General features: G+C 45.5%; 1 protein-coding gene across 3 annotated transcripts in view; it reads left to right on the forward strand.

Annotated features, from left to right (window-relative positions):
- Nucleotides 1-19,411, forward strand: part of LOC134340175 (1-phosphatidylinositol 4,5-bisphosphate phosphodiesterase delta-3-like) — a 76,298-nt gene that overhangs the window by 36,034 nt on the left and 20,853 nt on the right. For 2 of the 3 annotated variants that reach the window (XM_063037105.1, XM_063037106.1), the window contains exons 5-8: nucleotides 2,169-2,394; nucleotides 3,461-3,662; nucleotides 12,126-12,270; nucleotides 15,819-15,971. In XM_063037105.1, the coding sequence (XP_062893175.1) occupies nucleotides 2,169-2,394; nucleotides 3,461-3,662; nucleotides 12,126-12,270; nucleotides 15,819-15,971 (726 nt within the window). The remainder of the gene's footprint in view (nucleotides 1-2,168; nucleotides 2,395-3,460; nucleotides 3,663-12,125; nucleotides 12,271-15,818; nucleotides 15,972-19,411) is intronic. The other variant, XM_063037107.1, reaches the window with a different exon arrangement.

The raw sequence follows: 19,411 nt of genomic DNA on the forward strand, positions 1-19,411 counted from the left end.
TGGGAGTTGGAGGCAAATTGGCTAAAGGTTTTTAGCCTCTGTTTAGCTAATACAGAATTTATTTCATTTAAAACAGGACATCCTGTGGCCAGGTCCCTTTAAATGTACCTGACAACCAGGCAATGATGTTAAACTGTTTAATGCTTTTTAATAGTGGGAGATTACTGGTACTGACTGTGGATGGATTTATCAGCAAATTTTATGAGTATTTAATTTTAATCTCTTTATGTTGGTCAAAGCAAGAAGTTCATGTCCCTTTGAGCTTCAGTCCATTGTAAGAATATATTAGCACTTTCTGTTCTGGTAGTTTAGTCCCCGCTGCAGCCCGAGAGATACAAGCCTAGAAACTGGATTTCATGCACTTTCGGCTGACCGGGTGTTGTGTTTCGGTGGGACACCGTTGGGATAGGCAGTCACTGCAATAATCATGATATGGGGCATTCCTTACTGGCAGGGTGTTCTCCATGAGCACTGTAACACGTGCTACGCATTTACTGCCTGTGCCCTTCACCTGAGCACAGATCAGATTGATTAAAATGCACAAAAAGCTGCAGATCCTAGAAATGGAAATAAAAATAGAAGGTGCTGGCCATACACATCCGACGTGGATGGCCATAGAACTCAGAAACAGGCCCTTTGATCCAGCAAGTCTGTGCCAACCGCCAGGCTCCCAATTACACTAATACCCTTTTATTAGACCATAAGATACTGTATATGGTCACTCTCCCACAGATACCCGCCCCTCCGCGTCCACTCCCACCTCCTAGTGGCCTCGACTTGCCCAGTGTGGCTGACCTGGGGCATTCGAAGTGAAATACATTAACTCCCCCCTCCCGGATTCTACACACCTGGGGATACCTACAGTGGGCAGTTAACCTACCAACCAAGAGATCTTTGGTACATGGGAGGAAACTGAAGCGGTTACAGGGAAACCTCACATACTGTACAGTGCTTTATGGCGGGATCAAATGCGGCCTGCCGGAGCTGTGAAGCAGCAGCGTCACTGAGAATAGACAAAAGTGCCGTCCACCCTGAATGAACTCTACTCTCCACAGATTCTGCCCCGACTTGCTGAGTGATTCCACGGTTTTCTGTTTTTATTTTACTTTGAATGCCCCAGTGAGCACGTTGAAGCTGCCAGGAGAGGGGAAGGAAGGGAGGGAATCTGTGGGGGAGGGGTGCACTGAAGGATGGGGTGTAACTATCTTCCCCTGTGCTGCCCACATACAGAGAGACAGTGCATAGAACTGTAATGTGAAGGCATCACCCACATAAACCCCTTGAAACTCGTTCCTACGTTTGTGTGACTAGCTCCTTGTTTAACAGCAAACGAACAACGCAGCTTTCGCTGCTGATTTCTGCCAATACATCGGAAATGCTGTGGTGTTCACATGTGTGTCAGATACAAGGTGGTGATGCATCCACTCAGGCCAGTGATCACAGCACATGCCTTTGTCAGTGGGATATCAGGTGCAAACACTTTAAAAATAAAAAAAAATCTTGAGCGGTTGACTCTTAAAATTACAGGAACAGATCAGTCCAGTTTCTGGACTTGCGGTTCAAATCCTGCCGCAACAGAAACAATTAGACTAAATATAATTAATAAATGTATAAACTGCTTGAACTGCCATTTGAATCCTGCATGTTCTTAAGCGAAGAAGATCTCCCATCCTTAGCTGGCCTGGTCGAATTGTGACTGCAATGTGTTGACTCATAACCCAGCAAGCTATTTAATTTGGCAACAGCAGAGGTAAGTGTTGGCTGTGCCAGTGATGCCGGGTGCCCTGGGAAAGAATAGATAAAAGCTTTTAATAATATCTTTTTAAATAATAGCTTTTAATATTATCTTGTTAATGCGGTGACAGCATGTCATTGCTTTCTGACGATTTGTGGTATGCTGTGCGCTAAGTCGCCCACGTGCACCTGTGTGCCACAATCTTTGCTATTCTCATTGCCTTCTCAACACACCCACCAACGCTGCCTCCGTGAAGAACGGAGAAGGTGGTGGAAGTCCAGTCGGAATCAGGGAGGGCAGCCTCTGATTAATTTAACCAAACTGTGACCGAGCGGTTTCTTATTTTTACGTGTTAATAATTCCTGATGATCCCATCACCTTCTCTGTAGAGATGACAATATCTCACTTTGAACCTGGGCAAACCTCCTTTCAGAAATGTGACAAGTCAAAGACAAGCAAACTGGAGGAGCATGAGATCGAGGAGTTCTGCAAGCTGCTAATGCAACGGCCAGAGCTGGAGCAGATCTTTCAACATTTCTCAGGCAAGGAGGAAAGGCTGAGCATTGATGGGCTGGAACTCTTCTTGAAAGAACAGAAGGAGACAGTTACAAAGGAGAACTGTTTGAACATCATACAGAAATACAGAGTTTATGATAATGGTATGGCAAATGCTGAGGGCCACCGTATACTCAATTTGTTTCAAATGTTAACTTGTCTTTTCTGGGGGGGCTATGAGGTGGTGACAACTGTTGAGAGGCTTACTGCTAATTGGTCCTTCCCTTTAAGCTGCCTTAATAATCATTTCCCATTAATTGTGAGGAAGAACTGTAAGAGATTCCCAGTTCCGAGAACTGGTTTTTGATAATGGGAGGATTGAGCCTGGAGTGGGTACTGGAGAGTGTTCCCTCGGTCTGAGTTGTGTGATAAGGAAGGGGTTAAAGTCAGAGTGCTCTAACTTGCCTCCTATTGAGGATGAGTCACAGAGAAGGGAGGTAAGGAGTATCAGTGTAAAGGGTTGAAGTTTACCAAATATTGAAAGGCCTCGTCAGAGTGGACGTGAAGTGGATGTTTCCTATGGTGGGAGAGTCTAGGACCAGAGGGCACAGTCTCAGAATAGAGGAGCATCCATTTAGAACAGAGATGAGGAGGTATTTCTTTAGTCAGAGGGTGGTGAATCTGCGGAATTCTTTGCCACAGACAGCTGTGGAGGCCAAACAGGGGTTGATAGGCACTTAATTGGTAAGGGCATCAAAGGTTATGGAGAGAAGACAGGAGAATGACGTTAAGAGGGAAAATAAATCAGCCATGATAGAATGGCAGAGCAGACTCGAGGGGCCAAATGGCCCAATTCTGCTCCTATGTCTTATGGTCATAAGGTAGAAAGTTGGTCATAGGGTGAATTGTTGCCGTATGATCTTCTCTGCGGTTGTGATAAAGCTGGGTCATGGAGGTCCTAGTGTGAAGATTCTTCATGCTTCCAAATCTTAAATCTGTCATCCTATATTGCAGAACCACAGGGCTGTTGAGCTTCCAAACCTGGGAACAGGTTACACAGTGCTCAGGGGGCACTCTCTTCATTCACTGTCAGTGTTTGGAGAGTTCTGGCAGAAGCCCAGTGTCCTTGAGAATTGGATTGCTAATACACATGGGTGCAGCACTGCTGATACATGACCCTGCAGCGTTTGCCTTGATAGTAGTAACACAGGAACTGTTTCTTACCTGCAGGCCAGATAAACCAGGACTTGACCCTAAATGGCTTCATGATGTACCTGCTGTCTCCTGAGGGGAACATTTTTAACCCTGACCATGACCGAGTCTACCAGGACATGAGCCAGCCTCTCAGCCACTACTTCATCTCAACCTCCCATAACACCTACCTGATGGAGGACCAGCTGGGAGGACCAAGCAGTACTGAGGCATACATCAGGTAACCACGAAGTACATAACGTTTCCTGCACTGAAACAGGACATTGGTCACAACTGGTCCACACCTGTGTGTATATTACACAAGAGCACCTGTTATTCACCATCAAGTGCATTTGATTCCTTCCTCTCTCGTGGATTTATGCAGCATCCCTTGAATACATCTTTACAATTCACCTTGATTACACTTTAGTGTAGTGAGTTCCACAATCTCACTATTCTCCAGTAAAGACATTGCCTCTGAGATTTTTATTCTGTTCTTTGAAGTGAACATCTTGTGTCAGTGACCATGAGAAATTGAGACAGTGTATCTGACGTTTGATGCCATTACTATATGCGAGTAATTGGTAAGCGTCGTGGTCACTGACAACACAATCATGTGTATGAAATCCTGTGACAGCTGTACCAGGGCAACAGGGAGTACTGGGTGCAAATTCCCATTGGGCAAGACCTGCAGAGGGACAAGCACAAGGATGTAAGAGCAGGAATGGACCACGCCTGCCCTACCAGTCAATGTGATTATGCTGCCCTCGACTCTACTCCGCCTGTTCCCCATCAATTCCTTGATCTTTCAAATCTGTATCTACCTCTGCCTCAAATATGTTCTCCCCCACCCTCTGGGGCAGAGGATTCCAGAGATTCTCTACCCTCTGGAAGAAGTCATTTTTCCACGCATTTTTGTATACTTTATCCATTTGTAAAAGGTGCGAATGCAATTTCTGGGTATTTTTTCCAATTGTGAAAAGAGTCTCTTTTAATCTTACCTAAATACACAATCTCCCTCTGACCAGTATTTGCAGATCAGTGGAACATTATAGAACACAGAACAGGAACAATCCCTTCAGTCACAAAGTTTGTGCTGGCCATGCTATCCTCCATTCCATGCCCAGTTCTGTATCTGCCTATATGTCTCACTAGAAGCATCATTATCATATCTACTTCTGCCACCTTCCCGACAGCTGTTCCATGTACTGTATCATGGAATCTGTGTTAAAAAACATCCTGAGATCCCCTCCAAAGCTCCTTCCTCTCACCTTAAAATAACACCCTCTTGTTTTTTGATACCCCTGCTATGGGAAAAGGGTGGCAGGTGGAGATACATTTCTACCAAAGAGGGTGTAAGGCGCTTCTTCCCTCCGCTAGCCTGCAGGTCACCCTTGGGCAAGGTGCAGCACCAGCTTAGGGTCATGTGAAGCCATGGGAGCAGGTGGTGGATGGTTGTATGAGCAGCCAGTGCATATCACAAGTCCATAAGACCATAAGATACAGGAGCAGAATTAGGCCATCTGGCTATTCGAGTCTGCTCAGCCATTCGATCATGGCTGATCCTTTTTTTTCTCCTCCTCAACCCCAGTTCCCGGCCTTCTCCCCATAACCTTTAATGCCATGTCCAATCAAGAACCTATCTACCTCTGCCTTAAATACACCCAACGACCTGGCCTCCACAGTTATACGTGCCAACAAGTTCCACAAATTCACCACCCTTTGGCTAAAGACATTTTTTCTCATCTCTGTTTTGAAAGGGCACCCTCCATCCTGAGGCTGTGCCCTCTTGTCCTAGACTTCCCCAACATGGGAAACATCCTTTCCACATCTACTCTGTCTAGGCCTTTCAACATTCGAAAGGTTTCAATAAGATCCCGCTTCATCCTTCTGAATTCCTGTGAGTACAGACCCAAAGCCATCAGACATTCCTCATATGATTGCCTTGTCATTCCTGGAATCATCCTCGTGAACCTCCTCTGGACCCTCTCCAATGCCAGAACATCTTTTCTAAGATGAGGGGCCCAAAACTGTTCACAATACTCAAGGTGAGATCTCACCAGTGCCTTATAAAGCCTCAGCATCACATTCTTGCTCTTGTATTCTAGACCTCTTGAAATGAATGTGGCAATTGCTTTCCTCACCACTGAGTCAGCCTACAAGTTCACCTTCAGAGTGTTCTGCACAAGGACTCCCAAGTCCCTATGCATCTCAGATTCCTGGATTTTCTCCCTGTTTAGATAATAGTCTGCACATTTATTTCTACTACCAAAGTGCATGACCATGCATTTTCCAACATTGTATTTCATTTGCCACTTTCTTGCCCGTTCTCCTAATCTGTCTAAATCCTTCTGCATCCTACCTGTTTCCTCAACACTACCTGCCCTTCCACCAGTCTTCATATCATCTGCAAACTTGGCAACAAAGCCATCTATTCCATAAATCATTTAGATACAACATAAAAAGAATTGGTCCCAACACTGACGCCTGTGGAACACCGCTAGTCACTGGCAACCAACCAGAAAAGGATCCTTTTATTCCTACTTGCTGCCTTCTACCAATCAGCCAATGCTCTAACCATCTTAGTAACTTTCCTGTAATACCACAGGCTCTTAACTTGGTAAGCAGCCTCATGTGTGGTACCTTGTCAAAGGCTTTCTGAAAGTCCAAATATAAACATTCACTACATCCCCTTTATCTATCCTACTTGTAATCTCCTCAAAGAATCCCAACAGGTTTGTCAGGCAGGATTTTCCCCGAAGGAAACCATACTGACTTTGTACAATCTTGTCCTGTGTCACCAAGTACTCCATCACCTCATCCTCCACAATTGACTCCAAGGTCTTCCCAAACACTGAGGTCAGGCTAACTGGTCTACAATTTCTTTTCTGCTGCCTTCCTCCTTTCTTAAAGAGCAGAGTGACATTTGCAATTTTCCAGTCCTCTGGCACCATGCCAGGGTCCAAGGATTTTTGAAAGATCATTTCTAATGCCACCACAGTCTCTAACACTACCTCTTTCAGAACCCTAGGGTGCAGTTCATCTAGTCCGGGTGACTTGTGTACCTTTAGGTCTTTCAACTTTTTCAGCACCTTCTCTCTTGTAACAGTAACTGCACCCACTTCTCTTCCTTCACACACTACAACATCAGGCATACTGCTAGTTTCTTCCACAGTGAAGACTGATGTAATATACTCATTTAGTTCATAAGCCATCTCCTTGTCCCCCATTATTATTTCTCCTGCCTCATCTTCTAGCGGTCCTATATACACTGTCACTTCTCTTTTATTTTTAACATACTTGAAAAAAACTTCTACTATCCACTTTGATATTGTTTGTTAGCTTGCTTTCATATTTCATCTCTTCCCTTCTAATGATATTTTTAGTTGCTCTCTGTTGGTTTTTAAAAACTTGCCAATCCGCTATCTTCCCACTAATTAAAAAAAATTTTTTTTTTTGCTCAGTATGACAAAACTTTCAATTTCCAGATACCCTTACATTTACATTTCTTCCCCTCACAGGTATCAGGTATCAGAACACTTCCATCAAAATATAGACATCACCACAACATCCTATACAAAAGCCCTTATTAGTGTAGCAGACAGGTTTACATCTACATACTGCAGAAAAGGTTGCCATGTTTTATGAAAACTATTTGTTTTTGAGTGTACCATACAAGTCAAAAGGTACAATGGAATGTATTCCATGATTAATTTATGCCAACCAAAAAGTCCAGGGGCCTTGTCGGATATCCAACAAAGTAAATTCCACTAATTTTTGCTTTGTTGTATGCCCTTTCTTTTGCTTTTGCAATAGCTTTCACTTCCCTTGTCAGCCACGGTTGTACTATTTTACCATTTGAGTATTTCTTCATTTTTGGAATACACACGTCCTGCACCTTCCTCATTTTACCTAGAAACACACGCTATTGTTGCTCTGCTGACATCCCTGCCAGAAGCTCCTTCCAATTTACTTTGGCCAACTCCTCTCTCAGACCACGGTAATTTCCCTTATTCCACTGAAACGCTGCTACGCCAGACTTTACTTTCTCCCTATCAAATTTCAAGTTGAACACAATCATATTGTGATCACTGGTTAGAACATAGAACATAGAACATAGAATAGAACAGCACAGTACAGGCCCTTCGGCCCACAATGTTGTGCTGACCCTCAAACCCTGCCTCCCATATAAGCCCCCACCTTAGATTCCTCCATATACCTGTCTAGTAGTCTCTTAAACTTCACTAGTGTATCTGCCTCCACCACTGACTCAGGCAGTGCATTCCACGCACCCACCACTCTCTGAGTAAAAAACCTTCCTCTAATATTCCCCTTGAACTTCCCACCCCTTACCTTAAAGCCATGTCCTCTTGTATTGAGCAGTGGTGCCCTGGGGAAGAGGCGCTGGCTATCCACTCTATCTATTCCTCTTATTATCTTGTACACCTCTATCATGTCTCCTCTCATCCTCCTTCTCTCCAAAGAGTAAAGCCCCAGCTCCCTTAATCTCTGATCATAATACATACTTTCTAAACCAGGCAGCATCCTGGTAAATCTCCTCTGTACCCTTTCCAATGCTTCCACATCCTTCCTATAGTGAGGTGACCAGAAATGGACACAGTACTCCAAGTGTGGCCTAACCAGAGTTTTATAGAGCTCCATCATTACATCGCGACTCTTAAACTCTATCCCTCGACTTATGAGAGCTAACACCCCATAAGCTTTCTTAACTACCCTATCCACCTGTGATGCAACTTTCAGGGATCTGTGGACATGTACCCTGAGATCCCTCTGCTCCTCCACACTACCAAGTACCCTACCATTTACTTTGTAGTCTGCCTTGGAGTTTGTCCTTCCAAAGTGTACCACCTCACACTTCTCTGGGTTGAACTCCATCTGCCACTTCTCAGCCCACTTCTGCATCCTATCAATGTCTCTCTGCAATCTTTGACAATCCTCTACACTATCTACAATACCACCAACCTTTGTGTCGTCTGCAAACTTGCCAACCCACCCTTCTACCCCCACATCCAGGTCGTTAATAAAAATCACGAAAAGTAGAGGTCCCAGAACAGATCCTTGTGGGACACCACTAGTCACAATCCTCCAATCTGAATGTACTCCCTCCACCACCACCCTCTGCCTTCCGCAGGCAAGCCAATTCTGAATCCACCTGGCCAAACTTCCCTGGATCCCATGCCTTCTAACTTTCTGAATAAGCCTACCATGTGGAACCTTGTCAAATGCCTTACTAAAATCCATATAGATCACATCCACTGCACTACCCTCATCTATATGCCTGGTCACCTCTTCAAAGAACTCTATCAGGCTTGTTAGACACGATCTGCCCTTCACAAAGCCATGCTGACTGTCCCTGATCAGACCATGACTCTCTAAATGCCTATAGATCCTATCTCTAAGAATCTTTTCCAACAGCTTTCCCACCACAGACGCAAGGCTCACTGGTCTATAATTATCCGGACTATCCCTACTACCTTTTTTGAACAAGGGAACAACACTCGCCTCCCTCCAATCCTCCGGTACCATTCCCGTGGACAACGAGGACATAAAGATCCTAACCAGAGGCTCAGCAATCTCTTCTCTTGCCTCGTGGAGCAGCCTGGGGAATATTCCGTCAGGCCCTGGGGACTTATCTGTCCTAATGTATTTTAACAACTCCAACAGCTCCTCTCCCTTAACATCAACATGCTCCAGAACATCAACCTCACTCATATTGTCCTCACCATCATCAAGTTCCCTCTCATTGGTGAATACAGAAGAGAAGTATTCATTGAGGACCTCGCTCACTTCCACAGCCTCCAGGCACATCTTCCCACCTTTATCTCTAATCGGTCCTACCTTCACTCCTGTCATCCTTTTTTTCTTCACATAATTGAAGAATGCCTTGGGGTTTTCCTTTACCCTACTCGCCAAGGCCTTCTCATGCCCCCTTCTTGCTCTTCTCAGCCCCTTCTTAAGCTCCTTTCTTGCTTCCCTATATTCCTCAATAGACCCATCTGATCCTTGCTTCCTAAACCTCATGTATGCTGCCTTCTTCCACCTGACTAGATTTTCCACCTCACTTGTCACCCATGGTTCCTTCACCCTACCATTCTTCATCTTCCTCACCGGGACAAATTTATCCCTTACATCCCGCAAGAGATCTCTAAACATCGACCACATGTCCATAGTACATTTCCCTACAAAAACATCATCCCAATTCACACCTGCAAGTTCTAGCCTTATAGCCTCATAATTTGCCTTTCCTCAATTAAAAATTTTCCTGTCCTCTTTGATTCTATCCTTTTCCATGATAATTATAAAGGCCAGGGAGCGGTGGTCACTGTCCCCCAGATGCTCACCCACTGAGAGATCTGTGACCTGACCCGGTTCATTACTAGATCTAGAATGGCATTCCCCCTGGTTGGCCTGTCCACATACTGTGACAGGAATCCATCCTGGACACACTTAAGGGTTCCTAAGGGTTCTTTTACATTAAGCTCCCTAATTGCCTCAGGTTCATTACATAACACCCAATCCAGTATAGTTGATCCCCTAGTAGGCTCACAACAAACTGCCCTAAAAAGCTATCTCTCAGGCATTCAACAAACTCACTCTCTTGAGATCCATTATCACCCTGATTTTCCCAATCGACCTGCATCTTAAAATCTCCCATTACCACCATAACATTACCCTTTTGACTCACCTTTTCTATTTCCTGTTGTAACTTATGGTCCACCTCCCAGCTCCCTGGATATAACTGCCATCAATGTCCTTTTACCCTTGCAGTTTCTTAACTCAACCCACAGGGATTCAACATCTTCTGATCCTATGTCACATCTTTCTTCTGATTTGATGCCATTCTTTACCAGTAGAGCCACACCATCCCCTCTGTCTACCTTCCTGTCCCTCCGATATAATGTGTAACCTTGGACATTCAGTTCCCAACAACAACCATCCTTCAGCCACGATTCAGTGATGGCCACAATATCATACCTGGCAACCTGTAATAGTGCAACAAGATCATCCACCTTATTTCTTATTCTCCATGCATTTAGATACAACACCTTGAGTAATGTACTTACTACCCTTTTTGATTTTGCATCCCTAATGTTTTGATACTCAGCCTGTTGGCTGCAACTATGTCCCATCACCTGCCTGCCCTTCCTGACAGTCTGACTGCACACTAACTTTACTTTTTTAGCATCCATCCTATCCTGAGTCCCTTCACTCTGGTTCCCACCCCCCATCAAATTAGTTTAAACCCTCCCCAACAGCTCTAACAAACCTGCCTGTGAGAATATTGGTCTCCCTCAGGTTCAGGTGCAACCCGTCACTTTTGAACAGGTCATACCTCCCCCAGGAGAGATCCCAGTGATCCAAGAACCTGAAGCCCTGCCCCCTGCACCAACTTCTCAGACACACATTTATCTGCCAAATCATCCAATTTCTACCCTCACTAGTGCGTGGCACAGGCAGCATTCCAGAAATTACTACCCTGGAGGTCCTGCTTCTCAGCTTTCGACCCAGCTCTCTAAATTCTCTTTTCAGGACCTCTTTGCTTTTCCTTCCTATGTCATTGGTACCAATATGTACCAAGACATCTGGCTGCTCTTCCTCCCCCTCCAAAATGCCATGAATGTGATCTGAGACATCCCTGACCCTGGCAACATACCATCTGGGTGTCCTATTTACATCCACAGAATCTCCTGTCTGTTCCCCTCACTATCGAGGCCCCTATCACTACTGCTCCCTTCTTCTCTCATTTTCCCTTCTGCACCATGAAGCAAGTGTGATTAAATCGGTTGATAGAGTGGTACGGAGCTTGGCACTGCTGTCTCAAAGCTCTGGTGACCTGAGTTCAGTGCTCTCTGACTGGAATTTGCTTGTTCTCCCTGTGAACATGTGGGTGTCCCACATGCCAAAGAGGTGTGTGTTTAGAGGCTGGCTGCAGTGGATTGCTCTAGTGTCGGTGTGTGAACTGAAGGTTAATGTAGGTGGGTTTGGTGGTTGGCACACACTGCAGACAGCAGTGAAAGGTAGAACTTACCTCAGCCAGCTGGGCCATATGCCATTTGTGACCTTGCTAATGGCCATTTCAGTAGAGTAGAGGATGCTTACCTTTGTAAGCTGATTCTTGTGCGGACAAAAAGGTGCAAAGTATGGTCCACCAAGATCAGACAGTGATCAGAACTGCAGGTGAGGGCACTCCCTGGGCAAAAGGCAAGGATTTTACTGAGGACAGAGGCCTGTTGCAAAGGTGAAAATGTGATGGAACAGGATCAGGAGCTGTGAAAATATCACGGGGTATTGTGACGACTGGGAAGGAGTGGAGGGTGTCATTGTGTTGAAGTTGAGAGAGTCTTCAGGGAGCATGGCAACGGAAAGGGGGTGGGGGAACTTGGTGCACAAGCAGATGTGGGAGATGGGAGGATCTGAGTGGGGTTTGGGAGGACCTGAGTGGGAAGCGGTGTGAGATGCTGGGTTAAGGATGTGATGTGACCGAGGAATGGGTGAGTGGTTGAACATTGTTGGAAACAGATCAGGAGGGTGATGACATGATATGGAGGCGGATGTCACCAAAGGAAAAGTCATTTGGAGCAATGTATCACACCATTCCTGGCTGGCACAAAGCCTCCATTATTGAAAGAGGTGGCTACATGAATTTGGTGTGTGTAATATATGGACATTCTCTGCTTTCCAGAGCTCTTCTGCGGGGCTGTCGCTGTGTGGAGTTGGACTGCTGGGAGGGGCCAAATGGAGAGCCAATCATCTACCACGGATACACCCTCACCTCAAAAATCCTCTTCAAGGACGTCATCACAACCATCCGGGACTACGCCTTCACGGTAAGGAGAACAAAGAGCACTCTTCAGGCCATCCCTCGTAATCCTTGTGACTTGGGGGGGTCAGTCGACAGAGACTGCATCCAGTGTTAGAGGAAAGCACTTGTTCTCTGAGCAAATGGATCCTTACTCTGTGTGTGTGTGTGTGTGTGTGTGTGTGTGTGTGTATGTGTGTGTGCGTGTTTGAGAGAGAGAGAGAGCATTTCTAATCCTAACAGTCCATTTCTAATCCTACATACACACTTCATATCTTTACTGTGGATCATATTCAGGGGCAGGAATGGCTACTTAGAGTGCCAGGCTTTAGATGTTTCAGGAAGGACAGGGAGGGAGGCAAAAGAGGTGGGGGCATGGCACTGTTGATCAGAAATAGTGTCACGGCTGTAGAAAAGGAGGAAGTCATGGAGGGATTGTCTATGGAGCCTCTGTGGGTGGAACTTAGGAACAGGAAGTGGGCAATAACAGTGCAATAATAATAGGGTGGTTGTGATGGGTGATTTTAACTTTTCTAATATTGACTGGCATCTCCTTAGAGCAAGGGGTTTAGATGGGGTGGTGTTTGTTAGATGTGTTCAGAAAGGTTTCTTGACACAATATGTATATAAGCCTACAAGAGGAGAGGCTGTACTTGATCTGGTATTGGGAATTCAGGAAGGTTTCCCGAAGCAATATGTAGATAAGCCAACTAGGGGAGAGGCTGTACTTGATCTGGTATTGGGAAATGAACCTGGTCAGGTGTCAGATCTCTTGGTGGGAGAGCATTTTGGAGGTGGTGATCATAATTCTATCTCCTTTACCATAGCATTGGAGAGGGATAGGAACAGACAATTTGGGAAAACATTTATTTGGGGTAGGGGGAAATATGATGCCATTAGGCAGGAACTGAGGACATAAATTGGGAGCAGATGTTCTCAGGGAAATGCACGGCAGAAATGTGGCAAATGTTCAGGGGATATTTGCATGGCATTCTGCATAGGTACGTTCCAATGAGGCAGGGAAAGGATGGTAGGGTACAGGAACCATGGTGTACAAAGGATGTAGAAAATCTAGTTAAGAAGAAAAGAAAAGCTTATGAAAGGTTCAAGAAACTACGTACTTTTAGAACTCTAGAAAATTACAAGGTTGCCAGGAAGGAGCTCAAGAATGAAATTAGGGGCAATGAGAAGGTCTTGGCGAGCAGGATTAAGGAAATTTCCAAGGCATTCTAAAAGTATCTGAAGAGCAAGAGGATAAGACGTGAGAGAATAGGACCAATCAAGTGCGACAGTGGAAAAGTGTGTATGGAACCGGAGGAGATAGCAGAGGTACTTAATGAGTACTTTGCTTCAATATTCACCATGGAAAAGGACCTTGGCAACTGTGGGGATGACTTACAGCAGACTGAAATGCTAGAGTTTATAGACACTAGGAAAGAGAATGTGCTGGAACTTTTAAAAAGCATTAAGTTGGATGTCACCTAGATCGGATGAGATGTACCATGGACTACAGTGGGAGGCGAGGGAGGAGATTGCTGAGCCTCTGGCAATGATCTTTGCATCATCAATGGGGACGGGAGAGGTTCTGTAGGATTGGAGGGTTGCAGATGTTGTTCCCTTATTCAAGAAAGGGAGTAGGAATAGCCCAGGAAATTATAGACCAGTGAGTCTTACTTCAGTGGTTGGTAAGTTGTTGGAGAAGATCCTGAGAGGCAGGATTTATGAACATTTGGAGAGACGTAGCCTGATTAGAGATAGTCAGCATGGCTTTGTCAAGGATAGGTCGTGCCTTATGAGCCTGATTGAATTCTTCGAGGATATAACAAAACACATTGATGAAGGTAGAGCAGTGGATGTAGTGTAAGTGGATTTCAATAAGGCATTTGATAAGGTTCCCCATGCAAGGCACCTTCAGGAAGTAATCAGGCATGGGATCCAAGGAGATCTTGCTTTGTGTATCGAGAATTGGCTTGCCCACGGAAGGCAAAGGGTGGTTGTAGATGGGTCATATTCTGCATGGAGGTCGGTGACCAGTGGTGTGCCTCAGGGATCTGTTCTGGGACCCCTCCTCTTTGTGATTTTTATAAATGACCTGGATGAGGAAGCAGAAGAGTGGGTTAGTAAGTTTGCTGATGCCACAAAAACTGGGGGTGTTGTGGATAGTCTGGGGGTTGTCAGAGGTTACAGCGGGACATCGATAGGATGCAGAACTGGGCTGAGATGTGGCAGATGGAGTTCAACCCAGATAAGTGTGAAGTTATTCATTTTGGTAGGTCAAGTTTGAAGAGAGAATATAGTATTAATGGTAAAACTCTTGACAGTGTGGAGGATCAGAGGGATCTTGGAGTCTGTGTCCATAGGACACTCAAAGCTGCTGTGTCAGTTGACAGTGTTGTTAAGAAGGTGTATGGTGTGTTGGCCTTCATCAACCATGAGATTGAGTTCAAGAGCCATGAGGTAATGTTACAGCTATAGTACTGTGTTCAGTTCTGGTCACCTCACTACAGGAAGGATGTGGAAACTATAGAAAGGGTGCAGAGGAGATTTACAAGGATGTTGCCTGGATTGGGGAGCATGCCTTATGAGAATAGGTTGAGTGAACTCGGCCTTTTCTCCTTGGAGAGACGGAGGATGAGAGGTGACCTGATAGAGGTGTATAAGCAGATGAGAGGCATTGATTGTGTGGATAGCCAAAGGCTTTTTCCCAGGGCTGAAGTGGCCAACATGAAAGGGCATAGCTTTAAGGCGCTTGGAAGTAGGTACAGAGGAGATGTCAGGAGTAAGTTTTTTACACAGAGAGTGGTGAGTGCGTGGAATGGGCTGCCGGCGACGGTGGTCAGGCGATTAAATAGGGTCTTTTAAGAGACTCTTAGATAGGTGGCCAAGTGATTAAGGCATTCGTCTAGTGATCTGAAGGTTGCTAGTTGGAGCCTTAGCTGAGGCAGTGTGTTGTGTCCTTGATCAAGGCACTTAACCACACATTGGTCTGCAATGACGCCAGTGCCAAGCTGTATCGGCCCTAGTGCCCTTCCCTTGGAACATCGGTGGCATGGAGGGGAAAACTTGCAGCATGGGCAACTGCCGGTCTTCCATGCAACCTTGCCTAGGTCTGTGCCCTGGAAACCTTCCAAGGCAGAAATCCATGGTCTCATGGGACTAACGGATGCCTAATTGATATAGGTACATGGAACTTGGAAAATTAGAGGGCTATGTGGTAGGGAAATTCTAGCAGCTTCTAGAGTAGGTTAAATGGTCGGCACAACATTGTGGGCCGAAGGGCCTGTAATGTGCTATAAATTTCTATGTTTCTATCATACCTGGATCCATCTAGTCCAGTGCAGATATCCCAACATTTACACCTTTAATTTGCTCACTGAATGTGTTGATAGTCGTCGGGGAAGAGAGAAGGAGGCGATTCTCAGTGGGTTTCTTACTGCCACATAGTAATGCCTCAGCGAGAAACTGAAGGTTTACTGAGTATGTAAGGTTGCACACTCCTTTGCTAAATGGTCTCTCTTCACCAGGACAGTGCAACAGTGAGTGAACCTCCTATCCCCTTAATTGTTCCTTCCGCAGGTCTCTCCGTACCCAGTCATCCTCTCCCTGGAGAACCACTGTGGCAAAGAGCAGCAGACGGTCATGGCCCGGCATTTGAAGGGAATTCTCGGCGATATGCTGGTTACGGCCATGATCGATGGGAAAGTCCCAAAGGAGCTTCCATCGCCCGAGGTAAATGTGTGGGTGTGGAACTGTAGCTTCTTTTGTGTAGTCATTTTGTGCAGTATGAATGGGGTATTGCAGAGTGACCTGCTACTCTTGGTAAATCAAAGTCTCCTCCAGTTCAGTCATAAACAGAAAGAAAATAGGAGTCACTCATTGAGTGAGTTACATCGTAGACATCAATTATCAGGATGCTCACTGAAGATAGCCACTGAGTCTCTACAGTGTGAAAGTCAACACTTCCCCACAACTCTGCAAATTCCATCTCTTCAGAAGCTTATCCAGCTCCCTAATGCTACAATTGAACCTGCCTCCGCACCACTCCCTCTGCCTACCTTCCTATCCCTCCGAAATTACGTGTAACCTTTCCCAAGTACAACAATCCTTCAGCCATGATTCAGTGATGGGCACAACATCATACCTGACAATCTGTAATAGTGCAACAAGATCATCCGCCTTATTTCTTATATCACCTGCCTGCCCTTCCTGACTGTACGCTATCTTTACTTTTTTACCATCCGTCCTATCCTGACTCCTTTCACTTTGGTTCCCGCCCCCCTTGCCAAATTAGTTTAAATCCTTCCCAACAGCTCTAACAAACCTGTCCACGGGAATATTGGTCTCCCTCAGGTTCAGGTGCAACCCGTCACTTTTGAACAGGTCATACCTCCCCCAGAAGAGATCCCAATGATCCAAGAACCTGAACCCCTGCCCCCTGCACCAACTTCTCAGCCACGCGTTTATCTGCCAAATCATCCAATTTCTACCCTCACTGGCGTGTGGCACAGGCAGCAATCCAGAAATTACTACCCTGGAGATCCTGCTTCTCAGCTTCCGACCTAGCTCTCTAAATTCTCTCTTCAGGACCTCATTGTTTTTCCTTCCTATGTCATTGGTACCAATATGTACCAAGACATCTGGCTGCTCTCCTTCCCCCTCCAAAATGCAGTGGAAGCGATCTGAGACATCCCTGACCCTGGCACCTGGGAGGCAACATACCATTTGGGTGTCCTGTTGACATCCACAGAATCTCCTGTCTGCTCCCCTCACTATTGAGTCCCCTATCACTACCACTGCCCTCTTCTCTCTCTTTCCCTTCTGCACCACCAACCCATGCTCAGTGCCTGTAACCCAGTCACCATGGCATTCTCTAGGGAGGTTATCCCCCAGAAAAGTACAGAATCCAAAGTGGTATACTTGTTTTTGAGGGGAATGGCCACAGGGGTGCTCTGCTCTAACTGCCCATTTCATATCTATTCCTCCTGACGGTCACCTAGTTACTCACCTCCTGCAACTTTGGGGTGACTGCTTCCCTGTAACTTTGATCAATTATATCCTCGCTCTCCCATACAAGCTTAAGATCATCCAGCTGCTGCTCCAGATCCCTAACAGGGTCTTCAAAGAGCTGCAGCCGGATGCACTTCACGCAGATGGAGTTCCCTGGGAGACTGTGTCTCCCAGTTCTCCAACATCTGGCACGAAGAGCACGCCACAGCCATTTAAATGGTAGAATAGAGAGGGGAAAAAAACCCAAAAGGGAAACATTAGCAGTCGCTTCACACGGAGCCGAGGCCTCTTCCAAGCTGAGGCCTCTTTTGAGGCAAAGCCTGTCGCTTCTACTCTCGTCACTGGCCTACTCCTGACAATGGCCGCTCCGCTTATCCCTTCTGTACTTGTATTTAGTTTGTAGAGCTCTCTCGCTGCTGACAGGCCCTGTACAGAGAGGTTCTTGGATTGACTCCTGGGGAGCTCAACTGTACGCCACCCTTCAGTCTGAAGAACAGCCGTAGGATCTGGCTTCTTATCATTGACTTAGATGACATGAGGTTTATTGTTCTGTGGCAGTAGTACCGTGCAAAGATATAACATTACTAGATCTTGCACAAATGATTAAATAGTGCAAAAAAAGAATTAACAAGGTAGAGTTCCCGAGTTCATGGACCATTTAGGAATCTGATGGCGGAGGGGAAGAAGCTGTTTTTGTATCTTTGTGTGTGGTTTTCAGGCTCCTTTGTCTCCTCCCCAGTGAGAGTAACAAGAAGATGGCATGTCCCAGATGGCGAGGGTCCTTAGTGATGGGTCCCACCTTCCTGAGGCACCAGCTCTTTCTATAAAGTCTCTGTTTTCTGATTTTCTACCCTCTGCTACAGATAACAAGGAATTCAATAAGTTAGGCCAGGAGACAAAGGAGCCGAATTAGGACATTGGCCCCCATTGAGTCTCATACACCTTTCGGTCATGGCTGATTTATTTTCCCTCTCAACCCCATTCTCCAACCTTCTCTCCGTAACACTAGATATCTTTACGAACACTCTTACATTGGTTGTATTCAAGTCCTGCTTTAAATATACCCAATGACTTGGCCTCCACAGCCGTATGTGGCAATGAATTTCACAGATTCACCACGTCTGGTTAAAGAAATTCCTCCTCATCTCCATTCTAAATGGATGCCGCTTTAATCTGAGGCTGTGTCCTCCGATCCTAGACTCTCCCACTATTGGAAACATCCTCTGCACATCCATTCCAATTAAGAACCTATCAACCTCCAGTTTGAGTGTACCTTGTGATTTGGCCTGCACAGCCTAGACCTCCTACACCTACTATCCTTTCATTATTTAGTAGGCTTGTAGGTGTGGGATATGTATGCTGTGGAGGCCAAGTCATTGGGTGCATTTAAAGCAGAGGCTGATCGGTTCTTGATTAGTCAGGGTGTCAAAGGTTATGGAGAGAAGGCAGGAGCATGGGGTTGACAGGGAGGAAATCAGCCATGATGGAATGGCAGAGCAGACTCGATGGGCCGAGTGGCCTAATTCTGCTCCTATGTCTTATGGCTTCAATGAGACCCCCCACCCCCCCACCATTCTTCTAAACCTCAGTGAGTTCAGGCCCAGAGCCATCAAACGTTCCTCATATATTAATACTTTCATCCCTGGGATCATTCACATGAACCTCCTCTGAACCATCTCCCATGACAACATGTTCTTTTTTAAATAAGGGGCCCAAAACTGCTCACAATACTAGCCCTTGTGAAGAAGACATAAGGAGGCTACAAGGTAATGTGCAAATGTGGATAGGTAAGTGAATGAACGAAGAGCTGGCAAGTGGAACATAATAGATAATATATGAAATTGTCCATTTTAGTTGGAAGTAAAATCAGATACTTCAGGTGGTGGGAGATGGTGAGTGAGGTGCAGAGGGATTAGGGTGACCTGGGCCATGGCTGCTAAAAGAAACTAATGTGCAGCTACAGGAAGTAATTTGGAAAGCTAATCGAAGTAAATTTCAAAATTAAGTGTATTATCAAAGTCTGTATATGTCACCATATACTACTTTGAGATTCATTTTCTTGCAGGCATTTACAGGAAAATAAAGAAAAACAAATAGAATTTATGGAAAAACTAGACATAAACAAAGATTGACAAAGAAACAACGTACAAAAAAAAAACAAA

The sequence above is a fragment of the Mobula hypostoma genome, chromosome X1, assembly GCF_963921235.1.
Source record: "Mobula hypostoma chromosome X1, sMobHyp1.1, whole genome shotgun sequence".
Classification (NCBI taxonomy): domain Eukaryota; kingdom Metazoa; phylum Chordata; class Chondrichthyes; order Myliobatiformes; family Myliobatidae; genus Mobula; species Mobula hypostoma.